Source organism: Schistosoma mansoni (genome assembly GCF_000237925.1).
Source record: "Schistosoma mansoni, WGS project CABG00000000 data, supercontig 0041, strain Puerto Rico, whole genome shotgun sequence".
Lineage (NCBI taxonomy): Eukaryota > Metazoa > Platyhelminthes > Trematoda > Strigeidida > Schistosomatidae > Schistosoma > Schistosoma mansoni.
In genome coordinates, this window is record NW_017386027.1 from 1,453,593 (window position 1) to 1,468,838 (window position 15,246).

A 15,246-nucleotide genomic window follows, 5' to 3' on the forward strand; every position below is an offset into this window, starting at 1 on the left:
ACGTTAAGGGCTTATGGTCGGTGAATAAGATGAACTTACGACCTTCTACAGCGTGCCGGAAATGTTTGATGGCGCAGTAGGCTGCTAGCAGTTCGCGACCAAAAGCGCTATATCTCGTCTCCGTGGGAGTGAGGCGTCGTGAGAAAAATTCGAGGGGCTGCCAACTACCGGAGATATTCTGTTGCATAACGGCTCCTATGGCGAAATCCGATGCATCAACCGCTATACTAAGCGTGGCTGATGGGTCAGGATGCACGAGAAGTGTGGCTTGAGCTAGGGCCGTTTTGATATCTGAAAATGCAGTACGTGCGGCGTCGTTCCATTCCAGTTTGCGTGGATTACCGCGAAGCAAATCGGTTAACGGTCGTAACTGTTCTGCCGCGTGCGAAATGAAGCGTCGGTAGAAGTTGACCAAACCGAAAAACGCCTTCAGTTCCTTGAGTGTGGACGGTACAGTGTACTCCATTATAGTACGTACTTTATCCTCACAAGGTAGAATACCCTCATGCTTAATAACATGACCTAAGAATTTTATTTCCTTCTTCCCGAGTTCACACTTGTCGGGGTTGACTATTATTCCATTATCCGAAAGGCGCTGGAATAGTAGCGTCAGGTGTTGATAATGTTCATCTACGTTTGATGATGCGATTAGCAGGTCATCAATATAGACGTGAACAAAATCTAGGTCTCGTACAATGCTATCGATAAACCTTTGGAAAGTTTGAGCAGCATTCCGTAATCCAAATGGCATTCGTAGGAACTCAAATAAACCGAAAGGAGTCGTGATAGCAGTTTTCTTTATATCCTCAAGAGCGACTGGGATCTGGTGATATGCTCGTACCAGATCGATCTTGGAAAAAATTGTCGTGCCCTTGAGTGATGCCGTGATGTCATGTATGTGGGGGATGGGATAGCTATCGAAACGTTTAGCTGTGTTTAACGCTCGGTAGTCTCCGCATGGTCTCCAACTAACCCCATCCTTTTTTCGAACCATGTGGAGAGGTGAGGCCCAAGGACTGTGAGAAGGACGAATAATACCAGTAGCTAGTAAATTGTCAAACTCACGTTTAGCGAAAGCTAATTTGTCCGGTGCCAGTCGGCGAGGTCTTGCCCTGACTGGTGGTCCGCGGGTGACTATGTGGTGTACCACACGATTGGTCACCGATGGAGTTTCCTCGAGAGGCTTAGTTAATTTGGGGAATTTCTGAAATAAAGCGTGGAATAAATCGTCACGCGAATGAAATACACCTGTGATTCGGTACGCGTTTGTGTGGGCTTTAAGCCCATAAAGTTGCTGTTCGACGAAGTATCAATTAGCTGCAGCCTACGTGAATCGACTAGCAATTCATAGTGCTGTAGGAAATCGATACCGAGTATAGCTGTGGGAACATCGGCAATGATGAACGTCCACAGATACTGTCGTCGGTTGCTCGGGTTGACCGTAAGTTGTCGTGTACCATAGGTGGGAATGACTGAGCCATTCGCAGCGCGTAGTCGAAGCATAGTGGCTTGAGACTTACTGTTACCGATAGGTACGACAGAAACTTAGGCAGCCGTATCCACAAGGTACCTAGCGTTGGTGAGATAATCGTGCACGTAAAATAAACGGCCAACTTGAGGTGAAGTGCCGGCGAGTACGGCCGCATTTACTCGCCGGCTGAGGAGTTTCCCGCCTTGTATGAGCAGGGAGCTCGACAATGACGGGCACCGGCTCCGAAAGCACGGTGAAACCAGCACCAACCTGGACTCGCTTCCGAAACCGCCTTCTGGCGTGGCTTGGAAGATGCCCGCTTGGGGCGAGTCGTTACGGCCTTACGAGATTGTGACCTGGGTCGGGGGGCGTAGGGGGCTGGCACATTTGCGCGGTCTCGGAAACTGAGACGAGTATGGATACATCTGTCCCTATCCCCATGAGCCGGAGGTCGTCTAGCATCGAGATCAACGTTAGAACGGGAAGTACTAGCAACCAAATAGTCGTCTTTGGTGTTAACTCGTGCTAGAATCTTATCTGCTATGAGGGCCACCTTGTTGAGCGGGGTGTCCTCGAGCAGAGCCGTAAGGGTTGGCTGGATACTGACTGGTAAGGCTTCGAGCCACAACTCTTTGACTATCTCAGAGTCAGCTGTCATGTTTCCTGCAAGGGATTGCAGGCGCGTGAGGTGGTGGCTCGGCTTAGCATCACCCATAGGGTGACGTGCTAATAGTGTCCTCAATCGTTCCTCTCTTGATGGGAGGAAATGTCGAAGGATGGCATCTTTAAGACGGTCATAAACGTTTGGAACGTTCGGATTGAGGACAACCTCACGGACAGCGGTTAGGTGATCCCCGGGCAATGATTCCAAAGCGTAGGCGTACTTCTGCCTTTGATTGGTTATGCGGCGGATCTCAAATTGAGATTCCAGTGCCGCGAACCAGACTTCTGGATCATGAGGGATGAAAGGAACCGGTCGAAAACTGATAACCTGTATCTCGGAGTCTATCATATTTATGTTATTTTTTTCGTTATCTACCATATTAAGTTGCCAAAATATTATATATTGAAAAATATCAATACGAATATATGCAACAGATGTGGATAGATAAATAGACTCACCGGATTGATCTGGTTTGGAGAATTGGCCAAGTTTGACTTGTGCTCGATGGATTGGGTTACTAGCTGTATTGCGTGTTCCAAATACGGCTCACCAGTTGTAGTGGATGTCGAGTCGAGGACGGACCATGATCACCACTACAATTCGATTACGCGCCCAGAAATGACTTGGTTCCCTTGATAGCCCGTAAATCAGAAGGCTTTACTAGTCCAGATCAAGTATATTTATTGGCGATCTCGTGGTATCGAAATAATACCGAGACGTGCCAAAAAGTACAAGCGAATAAGCAGTGCGTGAGCAAGCTCGAACCAAACAAGGCGGAGAGCGAAGCAAGAAGTGAAACTGATACAGTTTAACAAATATAGTAAAACAATCTCTGGTACAATTGGTTACAATAATAATAATTGTTTCTGTTATTCCAATCGTGTTCTTATCGAGACTGGCCGGTCACTACAGACGTATTCTACATTAACTTCAGCAAAGCTTTCGACAAAGATCCTCACAACCGTCTGTTATATAAGTTAAATGTCAGGGTTGGAGGCAATTTAATAATGTGTATAAAAGACTTCCTAGTTTGACGCCAACAAAGAGTATGGAGAACTCTGAGTTACCTAACTGGGAAACTGTGCTTAGCGGAGTGTCTCAGGGTTTAATTTGGGGGCTAGTATTGTTCCTTTTGTGTGTAAGTGAATTCCCTCGTCTCCTGTCGTCATCGGTTTTGTTATGTGCTGACGATGTCAAGGTATAGAGAGCGGTAAAAGTAAAGGCGATAGCTCAGAGCTTCAACATCACCTGGAAAAAATATCTGAATGGTCCTCAACTTGACAGTTGCCGACAAATACTTCCGAGTGCATTGTGATGCATATTAGTCATCAAGGTATAGATACATACGCGATGAACAACACTGATCTACCTGTTATTCAGACACAATAACTTAGACTTCATCGATAGCCAAAACTTCAAAGCTACTGTACACTGCCGTGCAATAATCGCCAAAGGTTTTAGAACCCTATGGTCAATACGTAGAGCTTTTAGTCATGTCGACGCTAAAACGTTTTTGACTTTGTATACAGTATTTGTGCACCCTAAACTTGAGTACTGCATACAAGCGGCTAGCTACTGCCTAAGAAGAGACATTGAGCTTTTGGAGAAGGTTCGAAGAACAGTAACTAGGCTGATTCTCGGAATGGCGAAGCTCCCGTATGATGCTCGACCAGCTAAACTAAACTTATTTCCATTATCATATCGAAGAACCAGAGGCGAATAGATCAGTCTTTAAATTATTTGGTGACACAATTGCACATGATACGCCCCCACCTTTCTTGTGTTCCAAACCATATCATTTACGAGGACACTCCAAAAATGTTCACAAGCCCAGGACAAATCACTCGTCAGTTGACTATCAACTTTCCAACCGAATCATCAACGAGTGAAAATCACTACCTCAACACACATGTGAAGTTCCATCTGTTGGCGCTTTCAAGAGAATGTTGAGTGAAATGAGTGACCACCACTGCCTAGACTAACACAGATCAACTAGCCTCCTGTCCTTTCCAAACTGAAATTGAGAATTGAGGTAATCACAAGGTCAGACTTCTGAGCTCTGTTCAAACCAGAGATGGCGGGTGTTGTTCTGGAGACTTTAAACGTTCGGAAGCTTGCTTCTTTCGGATGTCTTATGCTAGCTGTTCAAATTTGTTTTTTCCTTATTGGTGGACTTATAGCCCCAGCTCCTAACACAACAGACCAGATATTAATGTCCAAGTGTATTGATCGTTCCGGTGATGTATTGAAGTGGCATTTCGCCAGACCTATTTCTAATGAGAGCTGCCAAGAAATCTTACCAGACGGTGATATTGAGGAAGTTGTTCCGTCTGACGTTGATGCAAACTCGATTGTGTTCATTGCTCAGTTTCCACACCCAAGAGACGGGATGGATCTGCATATGACCAGATGGTTCCAACAAGTTATTGGTGTGTTGATGTTAGATATCAAGCAAAAATATTCCAAGGAAGTAGGTTAAAATTCGCAATTATTTAAACATGAAATTTCCAGCAAAAGTAATACTAGTAGTTAAGAATATGTGATCAAGTATGGACTGGTTTCATTTTCATATCATTAATATAAGCCGTGCGGTAGCTGTCCGGTATGTAGTTGATGTACATGACGTAGCGTTGTCTGGAGTTGAAACGGTTATATATTCTTGAAGAACATATCTTTTATTCACCTGTTTCTTCAGTCGGTAGTATATCGAAAAATTTGTAACCAGCAAATTAGTTGTGGAACATCGACATCCCGTTGTAAATTTTAGTAAATCATATTTGGTACTTGGTCTGTGTTGTTTTGTATACGTTGTACAAAACTATGCACATAACTCAGATCACTTGTACCATAATCCATGGTGTTTCAACTTGACCACCTCCAAATACTAACGGAGCTCAATTTATCCCGTACTATTTATATATTTAAATGCCAATATTGTTGCAAGGAAGCACAAAATATATATGCACCACAATTCGTAATTCGATTTGCATGAAAACTAGAATAATGTCCGAGCGCCCAAACCGAAGCAGGTGGTTTTCTTAGGGAACCACTACCCGAGCCTTTGACCTACAGGTCTAATGCGCAAGTCAGTGAAACAACGTTAGGAAATGCAGTCCCATGGTAGTCGGTGACCAACAATAGGTTTATACGCCATTTTTTCTTTCAGGATCCTGGAGCTCATGTGCACCATTGGTTTGGAATCAGAGTTTTCCACCTCTCCTAGGTGGATCCTCTATATCCATCAACCCGGTTAAGGCTCCGGACATTCGCTTTTTGTCCTCTCAATTTCGTAAACAACACCCCAACCGTGAGGAGACAGTGAGTAGGACTTCTCTGTCAGTGGCTATATGTACGTGGTCATGTAAGCATTTCGAGAAGGAGAGCTGACTCTCCCCACCCTCGGCCGTATCTGGGCTTACTAATAATTGTATCTGTGAAATAAGGATCAGGATTTTTGTGTACATTGGCTGTCTCTTTAGAGTTTAACTCTCATGGTAAGTTCATTTATCTTCCTGACTTGTACGGTTTTGATCATAGAAATCCTGATTTAGGGAAAAAATATTCGTATCTTAGGTAACGACATCGTCTAAAAGGGTAGTGAATGCTTCATAACTAAACAGTAGGATTCGAAGAACACGTGTTCAATGTGATGGAAATTATCTGACTTCATTCTATGAGCTTTGTTTACTATAAAAGAAAAAGATCACTAAGAAATGCATCTATCGAAGTATAGTACAAACTGTAGAGTTGACTTTTTGACAATGCAAGTTTGTGTATCTTGCTTCTAGTATTAGTTCTTCCGTTTACAACAGGGTTGTTGTTTTCCTATTTTAGTGGGTTCCTTTTAGGTGGCTAGCAAAATGTCTTCAAAATGGCAAATTCACTCAGTTCACATATCAGTTACTATTATCCATCCTATAATTCTAAATACTTGTTTTTTTTCACGCTTTTTAATGTGTTTTAGTTGGAAAATACTGAGATAACATTTGATTTACGACTGGGTTATCGTAATCATGATGATCCTAAACATGTTTGGCACGAATTAGCTCGTTCAGTTGAAGTTCGACCGCTTAAATGTACTCTTGACCGTGAAGCCAAACGACATCAAGGACATGCTCATGCACTTGATGAAGGATTTTACTACGATTGTGAAGTTTTACCTCTGTTCACCTTAGCTAGTTGTCATCATGAAGAATATTTGTTAAACCTGAGAATTCCTGTTGATGAGAAGCGAAAAATCAATGTTGGTGTCGGAAGTATTCAGGATGTGTGGATGGTTGAAATTCATCAAAATGGAGGATTTACTAAGGTGAATAAATTGTTAGTTATTTTCTTGTGGCTATTGTTTGCCACTTTGACCGTTTATAATCTCACGTCTTTACATTGCGTACGACTGATGGACTGACATCTTCGCTTTTGGTCTCATCTTAAAGTGAGCTGATTAAACTTCGTGAATCTGATTTGGCTTTTTTTAAATCCTTAACAGACAGTTAACTTTGGCTAGATTAGCACAAAATTTAAAGATATGGCTACTATATGATAATCTGACTTTGTATTTATGTCATCATCAATATAGAGCCCGGCACAAATGTGTGTTGACCCAGTTCGTCATACCTCATTAGCACGACGAGATAAATAACAAAAGAGATGCTTGTAGTGTGATAGAAATTATACTTAGAATGTGGTTTAAAATGACCATGGAAAGGTATAAATGGAGGAATACTGAAACGTAAGGTCAGGAGGAGGGTAGGGAATCCACCTTCCCCATTATAAACGATTCTAGACCATATCACCCAAATTCCCTATTCACATACTGTACATATAGTTTAAACACAACTTGAAAACCCACCCCTATTTTGCTTTAACTAATGATTTATCTTCTACATAGTAGGCGTTATTCACGGCAATTGTTCGAACACTCTCAAGGTTGCTGAGTTTATTGAAACCTAGAAAATCGGAGTGTTTTCCTGAACACTATCTTTTAATTCTTGTTACTCTACCTATAAGTTTCTCTACTCCTTCGTATCATTCGTCATCTTATGATTCTTTTGTGATGTATAGTCAGCACATTATTAATGCTGTTTTCAAAATGCTATGTTTGCGGATCCTAAACTTGATACTTGTGTCCTGTAGTTAAACCTATTAACCTGATGTATATTCAGATAAAAGTTCGAACTCATAAAATTTTGTTACATTGCAGTGAAAACTGATGTATAAACGAAGAATACTTTCCAATAAATTCTCAGGTTTTATGGTTGCGTATTGAAATTAATAATCTAAATACTTCATTTAAAATTATAGCATGTGAACTTAGAATTGTTTGTTCAAAATATGAAAGTAGTAATCCTGATAAGGAAGAGATCAAATTTCTAGCCTCCCATGACTAGAGAATAGATAGGTTTTAGAGTAAAATAATGCAAGAAACATCCAAAGCATTTCCAGATTGTTTTTCTTACATATCTTTCTCCAACAGTAATTTTACACTGCGTGGTTTGTTTGTTTCACTTCAAACATTGTAAAGATTAAATTTATACAAATATTTGTCAATATTTGAACGAATAGTTTGATAAAAAGATAATTATCACAAATAAAAAAGATTTAAGTCTTTTAATGAACAACTAATAGTGTCAGTTAGTCATATCCAACGTAGTACCTGGAACACATGTGCGTCGGTTCAAGTTTTCACATTACATTATAACACCAAGATGAACTTAATAGTTCGGGTCCCAGTTTATTAAACGTAGTAAATGTATCAATAGTGATACAAACGTTTAGTAATAGAAAGAGAAGCAGAAAGCATGAGACAATTTCGGGATATAAGGGAAGACAAAGAGTGAGTGCATCTGAGCCATTCAATCCAATATCTCCAATCTTTGGAACTTAAAATATACCTTTATAATCATCAGATAATAAGTTTATTTTCATTAAATCTTAGTTCAGTATACATAAGGTCAGTTGAGTAGGGATATACCGATACACCTAATTGTCCATTACTTTGTTTTTCAAAGGTACAGGATATAACTCAAATTTGTTGTCAGTTATTTAGTTTATACGATTGACTCTTATTTAAATCGTGACCAGTTTACGGAAACAGTAATGTTGTATCTCGAGGCTCAGTAGGAATCCAGCTCAGCTTTAGGAACTGAAAAATTGTTTAAGTGGTCCAGGAAAATAATCTTTGGAGTTAACGGAGTGTCTAACTTAATTACATACTTGACCTGAACAATTGGTTGGATGGTTGGAGGGAATCGAGCTAGTCTGGTATCAGGAAATTCAAATGAACATTTGTCTAATGCTTCGAACCAGTGAACGCAGCCTCGCGTAAGAGCATTTAACATTAAAATCGCCTTAAGAAGGGAAGATGATTTCAGTCCTAATAATTTCCTTAACGAGTGGTTCCCCAGATGTTCCCTAAAACCTGTAAAATAATTTTGCTATCTGATATTGTGTATGGGTGCATTAGATGACCGTTAATCTGTACGGTAATAAATTTTCTGTCCCAATCTACCCTCATCTGATATGTGGTTAACAAACTCAGTGTAGTTTGTAGCTATATGAAAATTTTTTCTTGTATATTTTCAATTATAGGTATGGTTTTCATTGAAAACATTTTCATTCCCAATTGTATTACTGGCTTTGATATTTTTTGGTCATCGTGTCAAAGAGTTAGAACGTCCACCAAACATACTAGAAAAAACTATATTCATCTTGGGAATTTGTTTATCTATATTGAACTGTCCAGTTGAATGGTTATCGCTTATGTAAGTCTATTTATTTGTTTCTTAGATTTACTAGTATATATATATAATTGGTTATCACAAACTTGGAATGGGGATTGATAATGAAAAATGCAATTTGATTTGTGTCTTCAAATCTGAACTAAAATACATCGCCGTCTGTACATGATGGTTTCAAATGCCATGGCATGGCTGAGGGTGGGGAGAGTCAGCTCTCCCTCTCGAAATGCTCTCACATGGACACGCGTATACGGCCTATGTCAGGGAAGTCCTACTCACTGTCTTCTCACAGTTGGGGTGTTGTTTACGAAATTGAGAAAACAAAAAGGCGAATGTCCGGAGCCTCAACCGGGTTGATGGATATAGAGGATCCACCTAGGAGAGGTGGAAAACTCTGATTCCAAACCAATGGTGCACATGGACTCCAGTATCCTGAACCAATTGTTGGTCACTGACTACTATGGAACTGTGGATTAGACCTGTAGGTCAAAGGCTCGGGGAGTGGCTCCCTAAGAAAACCACCTGCTTCGGTTTGGGCGTCCGGACATTATTCTAGTCTTCATGCAAATGGAATGATGAATTGTGGTGCATATATATTTTGTGCCTCCTTGTACCAACATTTGTGTTTAAATAAAATAAGGAAATGTACTCATGAGTTTCGACAAAAGAATGTATTATGTGCATTATTCCTAATATTGAATGTTTGGGTATTTTTGGTCTGTCACGTAGATCATGTTTACTGGAAAATCGCATCAGTTTATTAAGTCGTTCATTATTTCTGTCGTTAATTCCAATTATTCGTGCGTGGTTTATAATAATACCTGAGTTTTCTAAATGAAGTAGGTAATTTTTCCCAGAGTATCTAAAGGCATATACCTGATTTAACGAAGGGACGTTATGGAAATATGGTCTTATGGGTAGTCAGAGATCAGAATCGGCTCACATACAATTGACTTTAAATCAAAGTATTCCATCTTACCCGCGTAGGTCATTCGTAATTACAAAGCAAATTTTAAATCCGCATGCCCAACCCGTGTGTTGTATTCTCAGACCTCTATTATGCCGAATTGTTTACGTATTGTAAGCAAACAGAAATTTGTTGATTGAATATTTATCATTCTTGAAACCAAACAATTTTAATTGCAATACTACCATCAACTAACTCCTCACTTTCACAGACTGATTGATTCGGAAATACCAATTGTTAAAATTACACTTTAACAATTGGTAATTACACTGCCCCTAAATGCTCTGGTACGGCCGAGAGTGGGAGAGTCCCCTCTCCCTCTCGAAATGTTCTCACACGGACACGCGTTTATAGCCTCTGCTAGGGAAGTCCTACTCATTGCCTTCTCGTGGCGGGGGTGTTGTTTACGAAATTGAGAAGACAAAAAGCGAATGTCCGAAGCCTTAACCGGGTTGATGGATATAGAGGATCCACCTAGGAGAGTTGGAAAACCCTGATTCCAAACCACTTATGCACATGGACTACAGTATCTTGAAGGGAACAAATGGCGTGATTATAATCCTCTCTGTATATATTGACGAGTTATTTATTTGTCAGTTGAACGCAAACTACATTTCACGTTTCTATAAACTAACTTATGAATACCAGAAAATTATTTCACCTAATAACGTTAAAGATTAAAGATGTATCGATCTGTCTGTTATAGTTCCTCTTATTACGACCCAGCTACTCCTATTACTTAGTATTCGTGGACACTACTTCACTCGACAAGTCCTCAAGTCAGAACACGGCTAAACAGGGACGAAATTATATTCCAGATGACAAGGGTAGATGGAAATAGGAATCACAATTGAAAAAACGTTAGTATACTTATGGTTTTCATACGAGAAGATTCTGGAGTCTTCTCCAAGTATTCACTAGCGCTGATTGGTTAAAAAATAACCAATCAACGTGCCCCAACATAATCCTGCACGGAACATGCTTTAATCCAATCTATGTCCCGCTAACATTATCATTATGATTTTTTCATTAGTTAAAATATTGCGAAGTTTTGATAGACTCTGAAATTCGTAAAAATCTTCAACTATTAGTCACAATTGAGTTGTGAACTCTAACCGGATAGTCTATTCACCTACCTATATGTTCGGACCGATAATCGTTCAATGAATAACCATGTTATGGTATGTTTACTTTTAGATTTTGTTGAAACTCCTGTTTCTACACCAAACAGCTGGCATTGTGAATCTATTAATGTTGAGTATTAGTATCTTATATTTATGAGACTGTAATAATTGTGTCTTACTGTTAACACAAACCTTACAATTTTGTTTAAATGTTCAAATGCAATCTTTTTCTTTTTCCTATTCAGATATAACTTTTCATTTTGGCTTGTCTTAAGTGATATACGTCAAGGTTTATTTTATGCTACACTTGTTTGCTTTTGGCTTGTTTTCACTGGTGAGCACATGATGCAAGAATCATCATCAGGGAATCGATCAAAGTCTAATAATAATTGTTATGGTTTAAATGGATTGTATTGGCCAAGAATTTTACTTGTGGCCAGTTGTTGTGCTGCTTTATTTATTTTTGAATTAGCTGAACGTGGAGTACAAATACGTAATCCATTTTACAGGTAATTGTTAATATGAGGGGTTGTGCAGATAATCTAATGTTATCGAGACTATGTACTAATCTAAGCTAGAAAACGACTAAAAAATTGAGAGCACTGGACTACTTCACTCAGTCCATGATCTAGAGTGTAATACCTCAAATCAATTAAAGTTAGACGTGCATACCACTGGATTACGGCCAAGTTGTTTAACTGTTCGCTAGCGAAACTATGGATCCCGGGTCCAGTGTCTTCTGGTGGAGTCGTGGATGCGCGTCTCTGACGACAGTTGTCCATTGCTTTCAGGTTTCCAGTGGTTGTCTAACTTAGATCGTTTTGCGATTTCAATTACAAGTATTCCGTAGCTATTTCAATGTTTATTAAAGATGTCCACAGTGTCAATGTATGATAAAGATCAAACATTAAAAGGTAGGGATCAACAAATAACAAACTAATTTGGTAAAATTGTAGTCAAAGTTCTGTCGTATCTGCCATCTTAATGCGGTGTTCGGGATTGCTTACTTTGGTGACTTAATTGACTTATATTGGTTTAAATAATTGTTCTACCATGTCAAGCAGGTCGGCTAGAGTGATGTGAAAATAAAAGTATTGTTTGACGTTTAAAGATAAAGTTGTTTTTGTGCGTTGTGGTTCTGTTAGTCATATGTTGAGATGTTATGTTTTTAGAGGTAATCAGGAGGCAACGCTGACTAATCTAGTTTCTGTGCTAATGGACACTCGTCAGCGGGATATACCCGTCATATTGAGGGGACGCGTGTCTCTTATTCAATTCAAACTCGCATCACCCAGCTTTACAATATAAGACGTTACCACTGAGTTATCCGGTCCGTGACGGATCTCCTGCAGATTACCTTCAACCACCTAACATTTTCAAACGACTATGGTAAGCGATAGTGTCAGGAATTGACATAAATAAATTAGACTATATGTGTAAATTCTACTCAACTTAGACTTACGTTTAGAATATAAGTAACGCATCCACACAAGAAAATTGCACAGATATAAAGACAAAATCGTGTTACACGTATTAGAATAAACCGAAATTATCAAAATATTATTGATAGTTGTAAAAAAGATGTTATTCGGTACAACACATAGACTACAAAAGTTGCCGAACATTGTTCAAACTACTGATTATTAATAAGTAGTATACTGCGGCACACAAGCGACAGTAAATTGATTTAGGAATTTATGTGCGTTGCAGAAGATGAACTTGAAAGATGAGAGTTTTTTTAAACCAGTGCCTCTTTAAAATGAAAAGAAAATACCATTATTGCATACAACGAATTATTCATCAATTATGAAATCATGTAGAAAGTGTGTAGTCTAAAGATGTATCTGTAATTAAATTCATTTAGTATTGTTTGTTTGAATCTTCCTATCGATGTGTTAGAACTGCAACTGGTCAGTCTCTAATTGGCATATGTGCGTACTGTGCGTATTGCCTCGATACAGCCCAAATTCACAAGCATTGTAAACAAAGATGGATAGTGGCTAACAGTGGAATCCAGGACGCGCGTTTCGTCCCATTTGGGACTCGTCAGTCAGGACGAAACGCGCGTCCTGGATTCCGCTGCTAGCCACTATCCATCTTTGCTTACAATGTATCTGTAACTGTTTAATTTATTTGACTGAAAATTTATACACACCCTTGTCATTATCTGTCAAGATATTATGATTAACTCCGTTGATGTGTTTCCATCTTATTTTATCGTTTGCCAGTATATGGTCTCATCCAATTGCTGCAAAAATGGGCTTAACAAGTATTGTCATCGGTGCTTTGTGTGCATTTGCTTATATGATCTATTTAACTATATTAGTTGTTAAAGCATTTATACAAATATTGGGCAAACGTCGTTTGTTAAACAATCTTCCAATGGAACAACGTCGATATTATAGTGGTATTATATATCGTTTTATGGTACTTTTAACTTATACAATAATATGCGCTGGACTTACTGTTGCATTCTTTATCTTTAGTCAGGTAAGAATGATTTTCGCGAGATTTTCCTTTTTGGAGGTTATCGTTTCTTGACTCCCGAGTTTCGTATGGTTATTCGATAGATAGGTACTGGTTGACATCGTTATCAGTTGTTTTGGTGACTTGTTCTTTCATCTTGCACGAGATTTGTCTCTTGTTTTAAAGATGATTTACATCAAGAACTGGTTTTGATGTGATAACGATTGAGAAATAGGATGAGTAAACGGATAACTGTCCTTATAAGAACTTTCGTTTAAATTTGGATTTACTTGAAATTCAGTCACTGGGATTTTACAAATATATTTTTCATCCTTAATGAACTGCTGTCTTATTCTAAGTTTGTGATTGATCAGCAGTGTTCATCCCATGGTCCTCTCAAAGGGTGGAAGATGTTAGCTTCAGTCCTCGCAGCTACTAGGTTATCTGTTAGCCACTAAATTAACACCTACCGGTTCATATTATCCACCTACACGAATTCACGACATTATCAGACTATTATCCAGCACCAATGGTAGTATCTATTTCACACCGAACATTGTTGTAAATTCCATACTTCCGTACTATTGAAAGTGTGAAAAAAAGGTGATTACTTTTGTGTTATAATTCTACGGTCTGATTTATCTACTCAGCATACATTCTCCTAAAGGTTCATTTGAAAGAAACCATTTTATGCAAACAGAGAAGATATAGACTACTGAATACCTACAAATAATACTTGTTCCTTTATAAAGATGATTGAACTGACCAGGACAAGGGCATAAATGGTATTCCTGATTAAGTAATTATACACTTATTTAAGATGACTCCCTTACACTTCCATATCATCATCTTACTATGTGATATGTGTATTGTTCCCTTCCGTATATCATTGTTCTTTAGTTCATCAAGGCTTATTAGTTCAAGCTTACTATCTGTTAATCAATCCCACGTTTTCTCACTATTTTTTTCTGTCAATATTTTAACGTTACATCGCTAATGGTATAAATGTCGACCATTCTAATTGTTATCAGAAGGGGGTTTTGTGGAGATTTTTAATAATTTTATATAGTTGAGATCATGAGTCAATTGAAGCTACACCACAAAACGGCTGTCCAGTGCTTCCAGGTTTTCTATGGTGGTCTAGCTTCAATTGACTCATGATCTCAACTATATAACATTCTGATTGTATTCAAAGAATTGTAAGTGTTGAAATTAATCTACTTTTTCTTATTTTCTACTCCTGTTTTACCACTTCGATGATGATGACAGTGGTATGCATGTGCAGTTATATTACGAAACTTTCTAAAATATTTATGTGAATAGTACACTACATATGCATAAACCACTACCTACTTCGATATTTGGTGCTGGCTAGAGTATAAACGTTTAAGTTTGCAGGAACCTGTAGGTGACAAATTGAAGACAAAGCATCAGTCTATCAATTCATTGTTAAACCAAATCATCTTGGTAAATGCAGACTACTTAGTTGGAGTCCAGTTCATAATTGTGACTAGTGGATTGGTGATGTTAAATGATATGGCTCAGAATCGATCACACTGGCATAGATGGACTTATTTTTTGTCTTCCCATAGATAATAGGTTTCAGTATTCCTTCATACTGAACTATTTTCTGCAATATTTAATCTTTTCCATTGTCACTGATGTTACTACTTTATTTTGACCTTTTTACTATTCATCTTGTTCGTTTTATCTGTTTGTGTGGATTCGGTGTGATGATTTGAACTAAATTACATTTTCATAGTTGAAAGCGTGAGTCAACCGATGATAGACCACCAGGGAAAACCTGGAAGCACTGG

General features: G+C 38.7%; 1 protein-coding gene across 1 annotated transcript; it reads left to right on the forward strand.

The window, feature by feature from the left end:
- Positions 1–4,209: 4,209 nt before the first annotated feature.
- Positions 4,210–11,476, forward strand: Smp_156100 (hypothetical protein; the record flags this gene model as incomplete). Its single annotated transcript, XM_018790696.1, has 4 exons — positions 4,210–4,609; positions 6,182–6,444; positions 8,724–8,896; positions 11,209–11,476. 4 exons carry the CDS (start codon positions 4,210–4,212, stop codon positions 11,474–11,476), a joined length of 1,104 nt encoding a protein of 367 aa, XP_018646091.1.
- Positions 11,477–15,246: the final 3,770 nt, after the last annotated feature.